This window comes from Scylla paramamosain, chromosome 8 (genome assembly GCF_035594125.1).
Source record: "Scylla paramamosain isolate STU-SP2022 chromosome 8, ASM3559412v1, whole genome shotgun sequence".
Lineage (NCBI taxonomy): Eukaryota > Metazoa > Arthropoda > Malacostraca > Decapoda > Portunidae > Scylla > Scylla paramamosain.
The window spans coordinates 39,588-57,665 of NC_087158.1; the positions used below are offsets into that span (position 1 = coordinate 39,588).

At 35.6% G+C, this 18,078-nt stretch overlaps 1 protein-coding gene across 12 annotated transcripts; it reads left to right on the forward strand.

Moving 5' to 3' along the window:
- Positions 1-803: 803 nt before the first annotated feature.
- LOC135102622 (transmembrane protein 41A-like) lies at positions 804-17,841 on the forward strand. Of its 12 annotated transcripts, none has more exons than XM_064007879.1 (7): positions 804-856; positions 1,118-1,207; positions 6,647-6,786; positions 7,828-7,952; positions 11,718-11,882; positions 13,299-13,437; positions 15,071-16,325. In XM_064007879.1, the coding sequence occupies exons 1-7, from the start codon at positions 810-812 to the stop codon at positions 15,241-15,243; spliced, it is 879 nt and encodes a 292-aa protein (XP_063863949.1). In that variant the 5' UTR covers positions 804-809; the 3' UTR covers positions 15,244-16,325. The 12 variants fall into 12 exon arrangements, with proteins under 12 accessions (XP_063863949.1, XP_063863950.1, XP_063863960.1 ...); XM_064007880.1 differs by having other exon boundaries at positions 6,650-6,786; XM_064007888.1 differs by lacking the exon at positions 804-856 and adding an exon at positions 4,842-4,941 and having other exon boundaries at positions 1,189-1,207; positions 6,650-6,786; positions 7,800-7,952.
- Positions 17,842-18,078: the final 237 nt, after the last annotated feature.

Genomic DNA, 18,078 nt, shown 5'->3' on the forward strand with positions numbered 1-18,078 from the left:
CTCTAGAACACCAGGTCAGAAATCAAGAAACACGTGCTATTACAATATAGGTGAAGCTTAAGGACACGTCAGTAATTCAGCAGCAGACAATATTTCACAACTGCTCCACAAAACTTCTCGCAACGCAACCGGAATGTTTTAGCATGTTGTTCTTGTTTTGCTGTAGTTAAATGAATTACAGAATAAACAGGGAAGATAGATTTTTCTTTTTTACCCAGAAACATAAAAACGTACATAATTTCTACTAGAACCTGATAAAAATTAAGAAAGATAAGACGCCAGATCGTTTGAGGATACGAGTTTCTCTTCTGTTATATAAAAATTACAGAACAAACAAGAATAGATGGATTCTTGTGCTAGTCATGAAAATGCCTTTGAAAACCTAAATAACAGACCAGAACATGATAAAAGTTCAGATAAGACGCGGGAAGATATGATAACACGGATTCCTGTTGTGTAATAAGTTGAATTACATAAGAAACACGTAGAGCTGGATTCTTTTTTTCCTAGAGTCACGAAAATACCTCTGAAAACCTAAATAGATCTCTAGAAATTTATAAAAGTTAAAATAAGACGCTGGACCATTTGGTAACACGAATTTCTGCTCTGTACTAAACTGCATTACAAAACAAAAACAGTAGCTAATATCGAATACATCACATCACATTCTATTTCCCAAATCACGCGTGGCAGCTTCCTATCTTATTAGCAATGCCAGTGTGTTCACCAAAGGCCTTGATTCTGTTGATGAGTCATTGCAAGGAGTTACAGATGGTCTGAGTCCCGCAGCAGTGTGTCAAATGTGTGACATGGGAGAGGATGAGACGGTGGATCATGTGGTGCTGGAATGTGTGAAGTATGCCAAAGACAAGAATGAGATGATGCAAGTGATACTGACTGAGTTAGGGCATGATAGGAATGTAAGAGTGGAGAAGACAGGCAGGGAGTGGATGGTGTTCTTGCTGGGACTGTGTAGAGAGATGAATGAATGATTGAGGCGGTGAAAGAGTTTCTGGAGAGAATGTGGCGTACCAGATGTAGGAACAATTAGTGTAGAGGATACTGTTCGTTTCTTTTATTTATTTATTCATTTATTATTTTTTTTCCCTTTCTACAGGAGTTGCCGATCCAAAGGCAACTTAGAGGTGATCCCGAGCCACCTGTACTATCAAGATCAAGATCAAGCTACTGTCACACGAAGTCAAAGGTAAGCTATCTTAAATTGCACTTAATATTATTGTAAGTTTCGTGCTTATGTGTAACGCGGACGTGATATTCAGGTTAACCTAAATCTGTATTAAAAAAGTGGTGATCTTTGCAAATTTCCAAGGCATTCCGTCTCCCAGCAAGTGCCAAGAGGCATTCATTCAATGCTTCGCTGCCACACCAGTTTGCCTAAAGGTATGCATTATATGTGGAAAGTGCATTACGTACGGTGTAGAGGTGGTTGTCTAGTGACATAAGTGATAAGGTGGTGGTGATGGTGGTGGTAGTTTTTGCTGGTGCTGGTGATTGTGATAGTGTTACAGTATTATTACCTTGTCAGTATATTGAGGATTAATATTAGTTTTTATTAACGTGCCAGTATTTCCTTACCTACCTTATGAAAAAACACTAGCTCTTGATATATTCTTTTCTACAAACCTTTAACAATCCTGGAAACACTTTTTAAATTGAATTCAAGGATTATTTTTTATTGTTGAAAATAGGAAATAATTATGGCTACCACTGGCTAGGTATGCCATACCCTGCCTTGAGTTTAGGTATGGTTATGTCAGGTTAGATATGGTTAGATTAGCTTAGGTATGGTTATGATAGGTTAGATATACTTGGGTTAGTTTAGGTATGGTTAGGTTAGATTAGGTATGGTTAGGTTAGTTTGGATGTGGTTAGGTTAGTTTGAGTGTGGCTATGTTAGTTTGGGGGTGGTTAAGCTAGTTTAGGTATGGTTAGGTTAGATTAGGTATGGTTAGGTTAGTTTGGATGTGGTTAGGTTAGTTTGAGTGTGGCTATGTTAGTTTGGGGGTGGTTAAGCTAGTTTAGGTATGGTTAGGTTAGATTAGGTATGGTTAGGTTAGTTTGGATGTGGTTAGGTTAGTTTGAGTGTGGCTATGTTAGTTTGGGGGTGGTTAAGCTAGTTTAGGTATGGTTAGGTTAGTTTGGGTGTGGTCAAGTTAGTTTAGGTATGGTTAGGTTAGTTTGGGTGTGGTCAAGTTAGTTTAGGTATGGTTAGGACCTTGAACAAAAATGAGGAGCATCACTGAACCAAAAGATTTGTTTTTTTAATATTTAAATGAAAAAGTAGCAGTATTACTTACATCTGTTGACTTTCCAAGAGGGAGGATGCCTCAAGCCATTTGCAAGATGAGATTACATGTAAATTGCTTTGTTTAGGAGAAACTGGCACTGGTGGATGGGGAGAGGCATGGGAATGGGGATTTGGAGGGGGAGAGGAAGAAGGCAGGCCCAAGGTTCATATTAAAGGCAACTCTAGCCAGTGACAGCTGCCACAAAAAAAAATATAACAGGTGTCACTTTTTTTTTTAGAAATATAAATAGGAAACCTCCTTCATCAAGTAAGGAGCCATATATATATATATATATATATATATATATATATATATATATATATATATATATATATATATATATATATATATATATATATATATATATATATATATATATATATATATATATATATATATATATATATATTTTTTTTTTTTTTTTTTTTTTCTCTATGTAGAAGGAACATTGGCCAAGGGCAACAAAAATCCAATAAAAAAAAAAGCCTACTAAGATGCCAGTCCCATAAAAGGGTCCAAAGCAGTAGTCAAAAACTGAAGGATAAGTGTCTTGAAACCTCCCTCTTAAAGGAATTCAGGTCAAAGGAAAGTGGAAATACAGAAGCTGGCAGGGAGTTCCAGAGTTTACCAGAGAAAGGGATGAATGATTGAGAATACTGGTTAACCCTTGCATTAGAGAGGTGGACAGAATAGGGGTGAGAGAAAGAAGAAAGTCTTGTGCAGCAGGGCCCCAGGAGGAGGGGAGGCGTGCTGTTAGCAAGATCAGAAGAGCAGTTAGCATGAAAAAAGCAGAAGACAGCTAGAGATGCAACATTGCAGCGATGAGAGAGAGGCTGAAGACAGTCAGCTAGAGGAGAGGAGTTAATGAAACGAAAAGCTTTTGATTCCACCCTTTCTAGAAGAGCAGTATGAGTGGAACCCACCCAGACATGTGAAGCATACTCCATACATGGACGGATAAGGCTCTTGTACAGAGTTAGCAGCTGGGGTGGTAAGAAAAACTGATGGAGACATCTCAGAATGCCTAACTTCATAAAAGCTGTTTTAGGTAGAGATGAGATGTGAAGTTTCCAGTTCAGATTATAAGTAAAGGACAGACCGAGGATGTTCAGTGTAGAAGAGGGGGACAGTGAGTGTCATTGAAGAAGAGGGGATAATTGTCTGGAAGGTTGTGTTGAGTTGATAGATGGAGAAATTGAGTTTTTGAGGCATTGAACAATACCATATATACTCGTATATATATATATATATATATATATATATATATATATATATATATATATATATATATATATATATATATATATATATATATATATATATATATATATATATATATATATATATATATATATATATATATATATATATATATAGTTTTTTTTTTTTTATTTGTTTATGTATTATTTGTTTATTTATTTATTTATTTTTATTATTATTATTATTATTATTATTATTATTATTGTTGTGATTTTTATTATTATTATTATTTTATTTATTTATTCATTTATTTATTTTATTATTATTATTATCATTATTATTATTATTTTTTATTTATTTATTTTATTTATTTATTTATTTATTTATTTTTATTTATTTTATTTTATTTTTATTTATTTATCTATTTTTTTATTTTTTTATTTATTTTTTTTTTTTTTGGTGTGTGTGTGTGTGTGTGTGTGTGTGTGTGTGTGTGTGTGTGTGTGTGTGTGTGTGTGTGTGTGTGTGTGTGTGTTTCTTTTAATGCCAATCTTGGGGATAAGATAATTGATATTCAAATACTTTCCTCCCTTCCCAAATTGTGGTCATTCACCAATCATGTGTTGATACATTCTACAACAGTGACCCTTGTCAATATGATTAATCTACAATTATCACAGATAGACTGGGATTGAGTTTAGTTATTTTTATGCTGGTAAAACATATGAACATCTGGAGATAATGCATTTCCTGATCATAGAATATATATATACTGTATACTGGTTTCCAGCAAAGCTCTCAAGCGTTGATATGTATGTGGAGACTACAAAACTGTCCATTCACAAATGGGCAAAAACTCTGTAGAGACAAATGAGGTATTACAGCAGTTTTTACAAGTAAATTTATGATACAGAACTTTTGTTATGAATGAACAGTCTAAATATGAAGAAAAATTGGTTGATAATTTGGAGGATAGCATTAAATTTTTTCATGTTTATAATAGAAATAAGAAAGTGGCTCAAGTGGATGTGGGACCTTTAAAGTCTGCAAGCCTGATTGCTAATGATCCAACTGGTTTGGGTAATATATTTGCTGAAGCTCTCTCATCTCTATATAGACATGATATCCCAATTAAACCATTTCTGCACCAGGTCCACAGAGAAACAACACGTGGTCCTGAAATTACACAGGAATCAGAGGTTAGGGCTGTTACACAGTTAAATTTCTTTTTAGCCATGGGCCCAGATGGAGTTAACCCATATTTTCTAAAAACATATACTGAGTATTTATATTACCCACTACAGCTTATTTAATAGAAATCATATTTAACAGGTTGTCTTCCTGCCCTATGGAAGAAATCCTTAGTTGTACCAGTTTTCAAGAAGGGTTCACAAGCAGACCCACTTACGTATAGACCAGCATCTATACCTAAGTATGTATGTAAGACCTTAGAGAGAATAATTATTAAACCATGATATGAGTACAGTAAAATCCCTCTTATCCGGCATCAACGGGACCGCCGACATGCCGGATACTTGAATATTGCCGGATACTTGAATAGAAGTGAAATTATGTCCACAATCACCACCCAACACTCACGCATCTTACCATAACAAAGATCAGCTGATCTTAATCAGCAGCTGATCTGATCAGCTGCTTAAGTGTAAGCACAACACGCTTCCTCTTTTCTACAACTTTAGGCATGATGAAGGCGTCAGGCGATAAACAGTGCACACGCGGGACTGAGTCACTGAGTAAACACAGTGCAGTGGGCTGCGGATGGCACAAAGCAGTGTGCTCTGGTGGCGAAGGGACAAAGTATGCCTCACGCGGGAATTTTAATCGATTTTATGAGTACACATTGATTTTTTATTGATTTTAAGGCTCGGGGAAAAATGTGCCGGATATTCGAATGCCGGATAAGAGGGATTTTACTGTATATTCAAAATAACAACTTGTCTTCACAGGACCAGTATGATTTTCGACCTGAAAGATCGACAGAAGACCAGTTGTTGATAACTTACAACGATATTACTTTGGCATTGATAATGGAAAGTCTTGATCTGATCTTATTTAACTATTCTAAGGCTTTTGATGCTGCTAACCACAATATTTTATTAGACAAATTGGCACACCTGGGGATAACAGGTAAACTTTTACTCAGGATTAAAGATTTTCTTTCAGATCAGGTAATGAATGTTGTAGTGGTTCATACTAAGAGTGCATATAACCAGGTGTTTAGTGGAGTCCCTAAGGGATCTGTTCTTAGTATAATTTTTATCAGTAGCAACATTGCAATTTCTACTAAGATATATGTGGATGATGTGTGTATGAGTGTGTGGTACTCTGTCTGGACCACCCCATGTCGGATTGCTTGCCAGGTACATAGGTAAGTAGGTATATCAGTTATTTGAGTGAGTGTTGGCTCCAAGAGTTTTGGTATACATCATGGCAAAATGAGGGGGATATCTGGTCTAGCCATTCAATGGAACAGGAAATATCCTGAAGCTAGGATAATAGGGACAGAGAAGCTGTTGGCAGTGCTACTTGAAACAGAAATACCTAACAAGTTTGTCTCAGGCAGTATTGCCAGCAACTTCTCTATCCCTGTTACTCTAACCTTGGGGATATTTCCTGCTCTGTTGTGTGGCTATGCTAGATATCACCCTCACCTTGCTGTCACTCAGCACTGACAACCTGATTACTGAGTATTCCATTCATCTACCATTCTGTTTGAAAACCACTTCCTTTCTATTTGTTGGCCTAAAGGGATTGATCATGGCCTAAACAGCCTGCTCTCAACAAGAGTTCAGGAACCATGCAATTTCAATAAGTTATTTAAAAAATGCCTGCAAAGAATGGATAATGAAAGCAATGGAAGGGGGTGCAAATGTTGGATATACTGAGTAAAGAAATGCAGTATTGATTGGTGGAGTAGACAATGTTGTAGTGTGTAAGAGATAAGAACGAAAACATTAGAGGATGCAAGGACACAAATAGCCTTTTCTGTTACAGTTATCTTATGGGATTTGTTAAGAAAAGGTGTCAGATATTAGATAGGGAATCAGACTGATTACATCTTAGTGGACATGGTTTTGCAAAAACTTGTCATGATAATGTAGTGAGCTCATCTGCAGCAGGCATCAAGATGGGTGTGCAAGACAAAGACTACTCCTACCTGAGGCTGCTCATTGTGCCAGTAGCCTTTACTGGTGCTTCACTCTTCCTCTGGCTGCTCTTCATCAACAGACCTACCATCAAAGGTGGCACCAGCCCAGTAAGCACTTATAAACTATTTTAAAGACAACTGTGGTATGTTATATAATTGGACATCATTAACTTACAATGAACCTGATTTTTTTAAATATGTGTAACTGTGTGTGTGTGTGTGTGTGTGTGTGTGTGTGTGTGTGTGTGTGTGTGTGTGTGTGTGTGTGTTTGTGTGTCCATTTAGCAAGCTGTATTTTATAAGACCTGAGCTACACTTGTGAGGTCCTTTTTCTTTATCTGTATTTATCTAGTCTTTGTTTATTTTTTTTTTTTTCCTTCTCTTACTGTTTCTCATTTTTTGTTTTATCCATCCTGTTCAGCAATTTCTAAGCTGTTACTGTCACCTCTTCCTCATTGCTCTTATTTCTCATAATCTTTTTTTCACAGGTTAATTACTATAACTTCAGTAGTCTCCCTCTCTCCAAGCATTTTATTTCTTATTTTGCTCTTCCTTTTTCAAAATATTTGTTATGAGTGAAACATTAGTTGTTGTTTTAATCAAATTTCTATGTTTTCATTCTCTTTCTTTTTCATTCATATATATATTTTTTTGTATATTCTATTCAGTACTCTTTCATTGTTCTTAACTTAAATGTTCTTGCTAGTATATCCTTGACATTGGCTTGTGACTTTAGCTTGTGTTTTATAAAGTGTTTTTTCTTGCTGTATAGGTCATATTTGTAGTATTTTTATTTCACCCCCAGATTTTTATTTCCTTTTTATTTGTCATTTAGTTTCATCAACAGACTCTCCTTATATTGTATTAGTAAAAGGATGTTAACCTGAGGTTCTAATCTCTGTTGTTTCTCTGTACTTTTCCCTTTTTGGATCACAAGTCATGCTGTTTAAATTAATCTTTGTGGCCTAAATCCATAAAGTTATGTTTAGCTCAGTAGTTGAATAATTTGGGAACTTTTGACTAACAGCTCAAACATTTGGATTGTTGTTGCACTCTAAATCAAACCTGAAGTGACAATGCCATGCAACAAATATAATATGTAAGAAAGCACCTTCTTGCAGGATATTCATTTTCCCACGTCTCTCAAAGACTTACGTGACCTTGTGAAGACATCACCCACATACCAGCAGGACCACTGGTACTATGTCTTGCTGCTCTTCTCTTCAGCCTACATATACAAGCAGACCTTTGCCATTCCAGGATCAGCACTTTTGGTATGTCAGGATTGTCATATCCATCCTGTTTTTATATATTATCATAAACCTTGATTACCACTTTTAACACCGTATGCATTCAGCATGAATAAGACTATGGGATTTAAGATTTTCACTGCAGGAAACTTTATACACGGTGTCCCATAAGTTTCCATACATAAGAAAAATTATAAGAAATTATAGAATTATAGAAAAATTTTTTAATTTATATAATATGCTCTACATGACTGCCTTTGTGCTGAAAATACATTTCAGTGCGTGTCCTCCACTGCTGAAGAACATGTTCAAACACACCTGGATTTATGCTTGTAATGGCATTCGTGATATCATATGTATGGAAACTTATGGGACACCTGTAGTATATATATATATATATATATATATATATATATATATATATATATATATATATATATATATATATATATATATATATATATATATATATATATATGTGTGTGTGTGTGTGTGTGTGTGTGTGTGTGTGTGTTTGTGTGTGTGCGTAATAATAATAATAATAATAATAATAATAATAATAATAGACGGTTTATTATTCAGGCAGTTAACAAACTGAAAATGTACAGAGAGGGTGGGGAAATACTTAACATTAATCCTAAAGCTAAGTCTAATCTAGAAGGGAAATACTATTTATTGATGGCTGGCACCATGATGGGAATCGTGCGCGTGTGTGTGTGTGTGTGTGCGTGTGTGTGTGTGTGAGAGTGTGAGGCACTGAGAAGTAGTCACACTTTCTTGACTAGAAATGCCATAACTCCTGAACTTATGATGCTTTGAAAATTAGTTTTATCTTAAAATGATTAGTAGAGTATGCCCTGACCATGGAAGTAGTGAAATAAAATCAAATTGCATTGCATTATAAGTGACATGAATATAACTGCAATTACTGGTGGTGTGGATATTTGCACAGAAGTAAATACTCATCTAAAATTATAGTAAACAGTACCTTTTTTTATTTATTTATTTTGTTTTTACAAGGCTAACACAAAAGTAAGAAAGGCACACTGTATATATTACTCTATAATAGAAGATGGAGTATTCCATTCATAATTCAAATAATTAGTTTTACACCTTGAGACCAATCTTAAGCTTAATAAAATCTGCAAAAAAAAAAAAAAATCCTGTTATGAGCCTATTTTTATTAAGAGAATTTATTAGTAATCATATTGCTCAATAAGCTCTGATATCTGAATTGTTGAAACATCTGTCATCAGAAGATGTTATTTGCCTATCAGTCACAACAGTGCCAGTGAATCTGTGTGTATATTCCTGGCTTGAATTTTGCTTCATTTTTGCTACATTTTCCACCCACTTCCTCAGGTTACACCTCCTCTTTAGTGTTTGTGGTGGGCTAGAAGTAGCACTGTGACTGCTAGCATCATGCATCATGCAATGGGAGGACCATAATGCAGAGAAAAGGAAAAAAAAGCATGATGTCAAGACTAATTCTAGTGTATGACTAAGAAAGAGCAGGAAGGAAATTGATGCCTGGCTACACACCACAGAACACACAGTGATTGGTTGAACATGAGGTGGCAAGCACACTCAGCCAATCATTGGTATACTTGATGTGCTGCCTGAGTCATCCCAGCAGTGCTAAGATTATTTTCAGCCAAAGGGGCATTTGGCTGGTTCTGCTTCTCAACACCTCATATATATATATATATATATATATATATATATATATATATATATATATATATATATATATATATATATATATATATATATATATATATATATATATATATATATATATATATATATATATATATATATATATATATATATATATATATATATATATATATATATATATATAAGAATGTAGAATGTCCTGAACCAAGTAGCAGAGACAGTTGTATCATTGAATTTGACTTTGCTTCAGTTTAAGTGATTTAATTAACTTTATTAAATTAATTAACTTAATTAAATTATTTAATTAATCAAGGACATCATTGTTTCCCTTTTTACTTTCTCACCTGCCAGTGAGACTTGAGTTTGAGACACTTGCAATTACCCAAGATGGGTTTCACATTAGGAGAATGATTAGGATCATAGAATTTTATATAACTTGGCAGGCAATGAAAAATTCAATAAAAAAAATTCAATTTCAAATTCAAACAAAAAAAATAGGACAAAGGGAAACAGAAAAAATTCATGCATCTTGGTATGTTGCCAATTTTAACCATATTGTGTTTTGTACACTCAGCATGCCTCACCTGCATTTTCTCTGAACATGTATCCACTCTTGGACCACATGATTTCACTATCATCTTACCACAAGGCTTTGTTTGAACTATTCCATGAATGCGGCAGCTCCTTCATAGGGAAGTGTTGTTTAAAGCTTCTACTGCTGCTATGTAGTGTCGTGTTTTCAAAATTTTGACTTTATGCAAATAGGGAGAAAGGCAATGAGGGATTTGCATAACTTGAAAAATTGAATAACTTGGCAAGTCTGGAGCTGCTATCATGCCAAGTTTTACTATCATTATTTTCATGACATCTTTTCATCCAACACTGCACACAGTGCACAGTTCTTTGTGACAATTCTGTCTCCCTAGAAATCACCTTAGACCCACACTCATCCTTCTGGAGGGAGACAATAAGGTCTCTGTTGGTTTAAGATATTTGAGGCTTATGTGCCATTAACATTTAAAACATCACATCAACATGAAATGTACGAACAACTTTGGCACAATTTTTAGGCGAGCAGGACAAAACGTCAGTAACCCTTAACAGGTCAAGAGTCAACTGTGGCACAATTTTTGGGCGAGCAGGACAAAACGTCAGTAACCCTTAACAGGTCAAGAGTCAACTGAGTGGTAACATGTAGAGATGTGACAGTTGACAAATGTTCAGACTGCTTGGCGAGGTTGCCATATTTTCATACTGAGCCCTTTATTTCATCTGAGGTGGACACTTTTCCTGCACTATGAAACAACAGTTTGTTCATCATGCATGCCACTTTCTTTGGTGGCAGGGTAATGAGCACTCATTTTGGTATTTTTGGAAAGCTTTTGGTACAAGACACAATTGGCTGAGTGCATGTTTGGCCTGCTGAGCTGCTGTTGTCTTGCACCCACAGCTTGGAATAAAAAAACTGCTTAATGCCCTATCTTTCTGTCTTACCTAAAATTTGATAACACATTGTCTTCTAGCAAATTTTTCATACACAGCATCATAATAATTCCATGAAAACAGCCTTTGAGATTTACCATCCATCTGTATTTTGCTTGGTCATGTAGGTTTTCTCCTCACAGCCAAGAGGACACAAGTGTGAAGCCTGGGATGGGAAGATACAGTTTGGGTGCAGCAGCTTTCACATTTTACACTTTTTGCCAAAATACCTTAAAGTGGCATGGTGTGGTATTTGACTTGACTCCATATAATTATTTGCAGAGGCCTTTTTCCTGCAGTGGAATTGTGTGGTGATGATGGTGAGGATCCATCAATATCTATATACAAGGCCAATGTTCTCCATTAAATGGGACAGCCAATATAAGTCATATACAGTTGCTTGCATGCATATACCTGAATGCATATGCATTCAAAAGCATTTCTTCATCTCTTAGCCTTAGGAACAAGTATCAGATATAGATAGATTAATAGGGGAGTAATTTTCCTAGACTGAGATGTGAGGGAATGCATGTGAATGTATGGAGATATCTTGTCTCTGCTATCCAGCCTTTAAACATTTTTCAGCTTGACATGTATGTACATAAATAGATAATTTCTCCATTGCAGAATCTTTTAGGTGGAGCCCTCTTTGGTTGCTGGCCAATGGGTTTTCTTCTCTGCTGTGTGTTAACTGCTATTGGAGCATCAAATTGCTTTTTGCTGTCTCGTCTTGTTGGAGCAAATATTGTTCAGGCCAAGTTTCCAGCAAAAATCAGGTGGCTTCAGGAGAAGGTAATTTTCACATGAAAAAAAAAAAAAATGCTCTTGTAATGCCCTGTTGGTATTGTGGCTTGGGTGTTTGAGATGTTCAGGCTTCAGATCTGCCAGGCACACATATTCAGGTGGATTTTGTTCACACTGTTGTCTTTGTGGTGGTGCTGTTGATGGTGTTGGTGGTGTGTGTGACAATGCTGCTGCACACCCTCTCTTCCCTATTTCCCCTTCTACTCTTATTGGCATTTAATGTTGTTTGTTATGGAGGTGTCCTATGATGTGCTGCTTGTGACCATTCAATGCTTTGAATCTTTGATTAATAACAAAAGATTTTGGAGACTTTCCACTTCATTTAGTGAACTTCCCTGCTTATAACAGTATGGAGTTTCTTACAGGCAAGGTTACTTCAGTGGGCTTAAATGGCACATTATCTCTGATGAAATGGTAACCTGAAACAAATTGTCCCATAGAGATTAATGAGAATGGTTATCAGTCCATTCCACACCATCAAAATTATTGATATGAAAATCAATTAATGTGATATTTTATGCAGACCAAAAGTAATTTTCTTAACAAATAACAAGGTTAAATTATATAAAAGAGAAAACCAGTGAAATAAAGTAAACAATAAATATGAATCAAGTGGCAACAAGACGTATCTCACAATCATGTTTTTTTTTGTATGATCTCTAGTTTCTGTGGTAATTATGTCCTTCCTCCTCTTACAAGCATTATCCTTAGCAGCCAGCTTCTTGGGCAACACTTGACTTACGTGGTAAATATGGTAACCTTTACCTACAAAACACACTGAAGCAGGGTATGGCTGTTCAGTTGTTTCCCTTGCCAGAACACAGTGCTTTGCAAGAAATATTTTTTTACTCATACCTTGAATTGCTTGTAATGAGAGGCACTCACAACCCAAGGTACCACTGTATTCTCTATAACAGAATTTGAGGTTATATTATTAAAGGGTGCTAATGAGTGACAAAGTGAAGGGTAAGTTGAAACACTATAATTGTCACAGGCCTCTCTTTTCCCATAAGTCTGCTTAGGCTGTGGCTGCATCAACAGGAACACCTATTAGCTGACTCAAACACACAAATTTCCAATCAAAGAGCTCTAAAACTTGGTGTTTTCATTGTGATGTGTTTCTGTGGTGATTAGCTGCTGCTACCACTGCCACAGTAATGAATCACACCAACAGAACACTTTCCCAGGTTAATACAACTGATTGGGGCATGAGAGGCAAGGTTTCACATGTTACACAATCTTCATTGCTCTGTATTTACAATCATTGGATAAACTGTGGTGGCTGTCTGCTGCTGCTGGCACCATTGCAGTAACTTACTACTCAGACTGCTTGATTCAGAGTTGCAGCAACCTGGTTTGTCCTGTATTATAACATGCTGAGTTAATGTTTATATTATGCCACAGGTGCATGAGAATGAACATCAACTGTTCCTGTTCTTGGTCAGCTTGCGAGTGTTTCCCATGACACCCAACTGGCTCCTCAATGTGATCGCTCCCTATGTTAGTGTGCCACTGCCCATGTTCTTCCTCTCAGTTTTATTTGGTGAGTGCTCATTCTGTGACTGCAATTAATAGAAAAAAGAAAGAAAGAAATAAGTTGAAAAAAAAAAAATGAAAATACTAATGAATAAATTAACCCTTATACCCCATGATAAAGTGAGTGGGTGGTTTAAAGATATGTACATAAAAAACAGGTAGCAAATATTAAAAAGACTTTCTTTGAGTACTCAGTTCAGTCCAATTATTTTAAGAAACACTGGGATAATTATATATCATTAGAAAGCTTAGAAGTTGCTCTTTGCTGTGGTATAACCATAAGTGAACAAATGTAACTTATATATGCATAAAATCATTACTACTATTACATTCACTGCTTGCTGTGAGAGTAGCAGAATCATCATCACTTATGACTTCATTGACAGCTAAGTCATCTAGGATTACTTCTTCCTCACTGGTGTTAGCATAGCTATCACCTTCAATTTCTTCAAGGTCAGAAACAACCAGCATCACCACACCCTCTCCATCTGACTCCATCATGCCAGCACCATGCACTCATATCTAAGCCAATAACAAGACAAAAATAAAAAGTCTTAGTATTGTAATGCATCGTAATACATTCCTGAAGTACTTATTTACCAATGGAAATACATTTGTATCATCTGTCTTATCTAGAAATTGATAAAAATGATAAAATACAGCACCTTCATATTGGTGTATTCATCATGCTTATCCCTGGCACACTCACATCACAAACGTATCCTTATAAAAGTTGACACGCGATTGGCCAGGCGTCCACCATCTTGAAAACAATGGACCAATGGCAGGCCTTGATGTGTGAACAATAGCCTCAAACATAAACACACTGTATGGCATAAAATAAGTGCGGAGTTTGAAAAGTGCCACGATCGTGCCTGACAGGATCTAATGTAAGTGCCACTATCGTGCCTAGTGGTGCATAATGGTTAATAGACAAATAGAATAAATAGTTAAAATTATAATAATGATCAGTAAGTAAGTAAAGTGATAGATGAAAATGCATTAAAACCTCTGATTTGAATTCATTTAATCAAAATTATATTATTCAACCTGTTTCAAACCCAGTTCAATTTTTTAAGCAACTTTCCATAATCTGGACTGAATTTTGAAGTGTGTAGGCCTTACTGTACTGTAGTATATTTATACAAGGAAATTAAGTCACTTCTGTTTGGTGCTGAATGATTGTCAAACTGTGGTAACGTGTTATCTTGTCACCATCACTTCACCTCCTGAAAATATATATATGTTTCTCCCCTTAGTTCACAAGTTAAGAAAATTTAGTTTACATAGCTATATTAAGCAGTCATTCTACAACTATAACACACTTTTTTAATACTTGATAGGGTAAAAGATTAATTATGGCAAGCATGGGAAAGTCAGCAAACATAATTTTTACTTTTGCACCTTTTTACTGATAATTAATATTTACAACACTTGTGAAAACAAGTGTATAGGTGGAGTTTCCTGTTCCTGGTTGGTGCACAGTGGTGAGAAGTTCTAAATATTGTATAATGATTCTCATAACTGGTCCTAAGATTATCTGAGTGTTTTGTGTAGGAGATTATTAAGCTATCCAAAAATAAATTTTGTTTTAGAAAAGTAAACATTCCTCCCTTTGTCATAAAATTGTTATCTTGCAGGCTTGTTGCCGTACAACTTTCTGTGTGTGCAGGCTGGAGAGGTGCTGTCAGACATGCAGTCAATGGATGACGTGTTCACGCCAAGGACACTCTTAGGACTCATCACTCTTGCTCTAGTCATGTTTTCTTTGTCTTATTTTACTCACAAGAGTAAGATAAAGCGTAGTGAATAGGCATATTAATAGGAATTATTCTACATTTATTTCAAAGTCCAGAATTTCTTTGGGTTGTGATTTAAAAAATAATTGACTATTTTGTGCAAAAACTATGAAGAAGACTCTTATAATATAGTAAAACCTAAACATAATGAATAATGATGTGGTGAATATCAGATTTAACAAATCCCTAAGGCAAAAAAAACAAATTTAACGTTTAACAAACCTTAGGTCACTAGAAGCAGATGATTTCACTAAATGCAGCAATAAGTTTTAAGTCTCTATTATTTGTCATTAATTAGAAACATTTATTTGCTATAAGTACAGGACTGTACAGTACAGTCCACCACTGAACTGAGTGGATTTGATTATTATGAATTGCTGTATTGCTTATTTAGAGGAGTGAGTTGCTTGAGGCAGGCTGCTAGTTAGGCTGTAGAGAATGACAGTGGTCAGGGTGGGTGTGGTGCAGATGTACTGATGTTCACAGTTCACAACTTTTTTTGTATTGATATAGTTTAATGCAAAGTATTTAATGGCTATTATAAGTGCCTGGACTCCTTGTGTGTAGTGTGGTGGAGAATGAGACTATTCTTTCCACTGGGGCTAAGAATATCTTGTGTGCGCCACGCCTTGTGGGATTGCTGACCTGGTATGTAGATAGATAGATAGATAGATAGATTAGTGTACTGTAGGACACCTTCCCTATACCAGACAAAAAAAATGTCAATGAGGTTGGAAGAGGAAGTAGAGTAGAGAGGGTGTGTTTGTCACAACACCACCACCATTCCCCAGCCTGTGTGCAGTTCCTTGGATCTGCATCTGTGCCAGTCTTTTTCACTGTAGTGTTCCAAGTGTGGTATGGTGCCAAAGACCTCTAGAAGTGTCAGGGTGGACCAGTGGTGGGGATGACACAGGTAACCTCAGAATGGAAGAAAAAGGAGCCATATGTGTGGTGAAGGCAGTGCCACACTGTAACCACTCACAGACCCCACACACACACACACACACACACACACACACACACACACACACACACACACACACACACACACACACACACACACACACACACACACACACACACACACACACACACATGCAGATCAGTGCTGTGCAGTCTGTGTCATGTATATAATGTATATGAAAAGGATGATTAGTAATGATAACAAAGTAATGGAAGATACTGACAATGTAGCCAGCACAAAGTTTTTTTTTTGTCATTTATAGAAGAGTGAGAGCAGAGGGAGCAGATAGGTTACCATACAGTTTGATGGAGCAGAGACTGGGGGATGTTAATTCCTACATTCCTTTTACACACACAGACCACAAGTGTAGGATGATAAAGAAATTTTCCTATTAGCTCATCCCTTATTCTCATCATCTGTTTTGTGGTGTCCCATAATGACTAAATGACATTACCTAATGATTTATTTTTATTTTTTATTTAACTGAGTTTCTTGAAACCCTTTGCTGTAATAACCATTAGGTAAAGTGAAGTTTTGGATATAATGAGCTGATCTTCCTATAATTAGTTTATTATGTTGAAGTTTTACTAGAAAATGTGTGCTGTTATATATCATATTTTATATAGACAAGTGTGTTTATATTTGTGGTGACTTAGATATATGTATGTAGTTGTACTGTAATATACAAGGCCTAAGCTCTACTTGTATTGTCATGTCTAGGTAAATGGAAGTTGTACCGTTTTATTTTATGCTGTCATCTTCCCCTTCCCCTAACTTTTCTTGGATCTTTTTGTATATCTGTCTTTTCTTTATCCATGAAATACATACGTGTGTGTGTGTGTGTGTGTGTCTATATATATATATATATATATATATATATATATATATATATATATATATATATATATATATATATATATATATATATATATATATATATATATATATATATGTGTGTGTGTGTGTGTGTGTGTTTATTCAGTACATTCATCAACTTCCATTTTGTGGTGTGTGTGTGTGTGTGTGTGTGTGTGTGTGTCTGTCTGAGAGAGAGAGAGAGAGAGAGAGAGAGAGTACATATGTATGTGCATGTATGTTTGTGCTGTGTACACTTTATGTGCTAAAGGCCATTAATATATTGCTCAAATGTGAATATGGGGATTGCATTTAAGTATGTAAGAATTACCATAATCTACTGAGAGTTGTCAGACTTCATTCCTGCAATTTAGTTTCCTTATTTCCTGAGGAACAAAAAAATTGTTTTCTTACCCATGTTCAACTCTTCTTTATGATTATGCTTCCTTCTGTTAATACATTAATCATGAGATTACAATAGTATTCACATTTTGTTTGTCTTCAATGAAATGATACTCAGAACAAATCCCTAACTAGTGGTGTTAGATTCAGTTATCTGGAGCTGGAGTTCTTAATATTTCATGTCCAATCTCAGGTATCTTATGTCTGAAGGTGTTTACATTTAGTAAAATAATAGAATTGGGTAACAGAACAGACCTAGACTTGTGGAAATCACCAGAGACATCTGTGCCTCGACTAAAGGCTGATACCCAAACCATGGTGTTTGTAATAACTTTCTATGTACAGGCTATTATTATTAAAGTAAGAACAAATAATAAAAGTAAATTCCCTGCTTTACACATCCTTAGCCTCCACTGACTACAGTAGTGTATCAAAGTGGGCTGATTTTTTTTTTTTTTTTTTTTTTTTTTATGTAGGAAGGACACTGGCCAAGGGCAACAAAAATCCAGTAAAAAAATATGCCCACTGAAATGCCAGTCCCATAAAAGGATCAAAGCAGTGGTCAAAAACTGATGAATAAGTGTCTTGAAACCTCCCTCTTGAAAGAATTCAAGTCATAGGAAGGTGG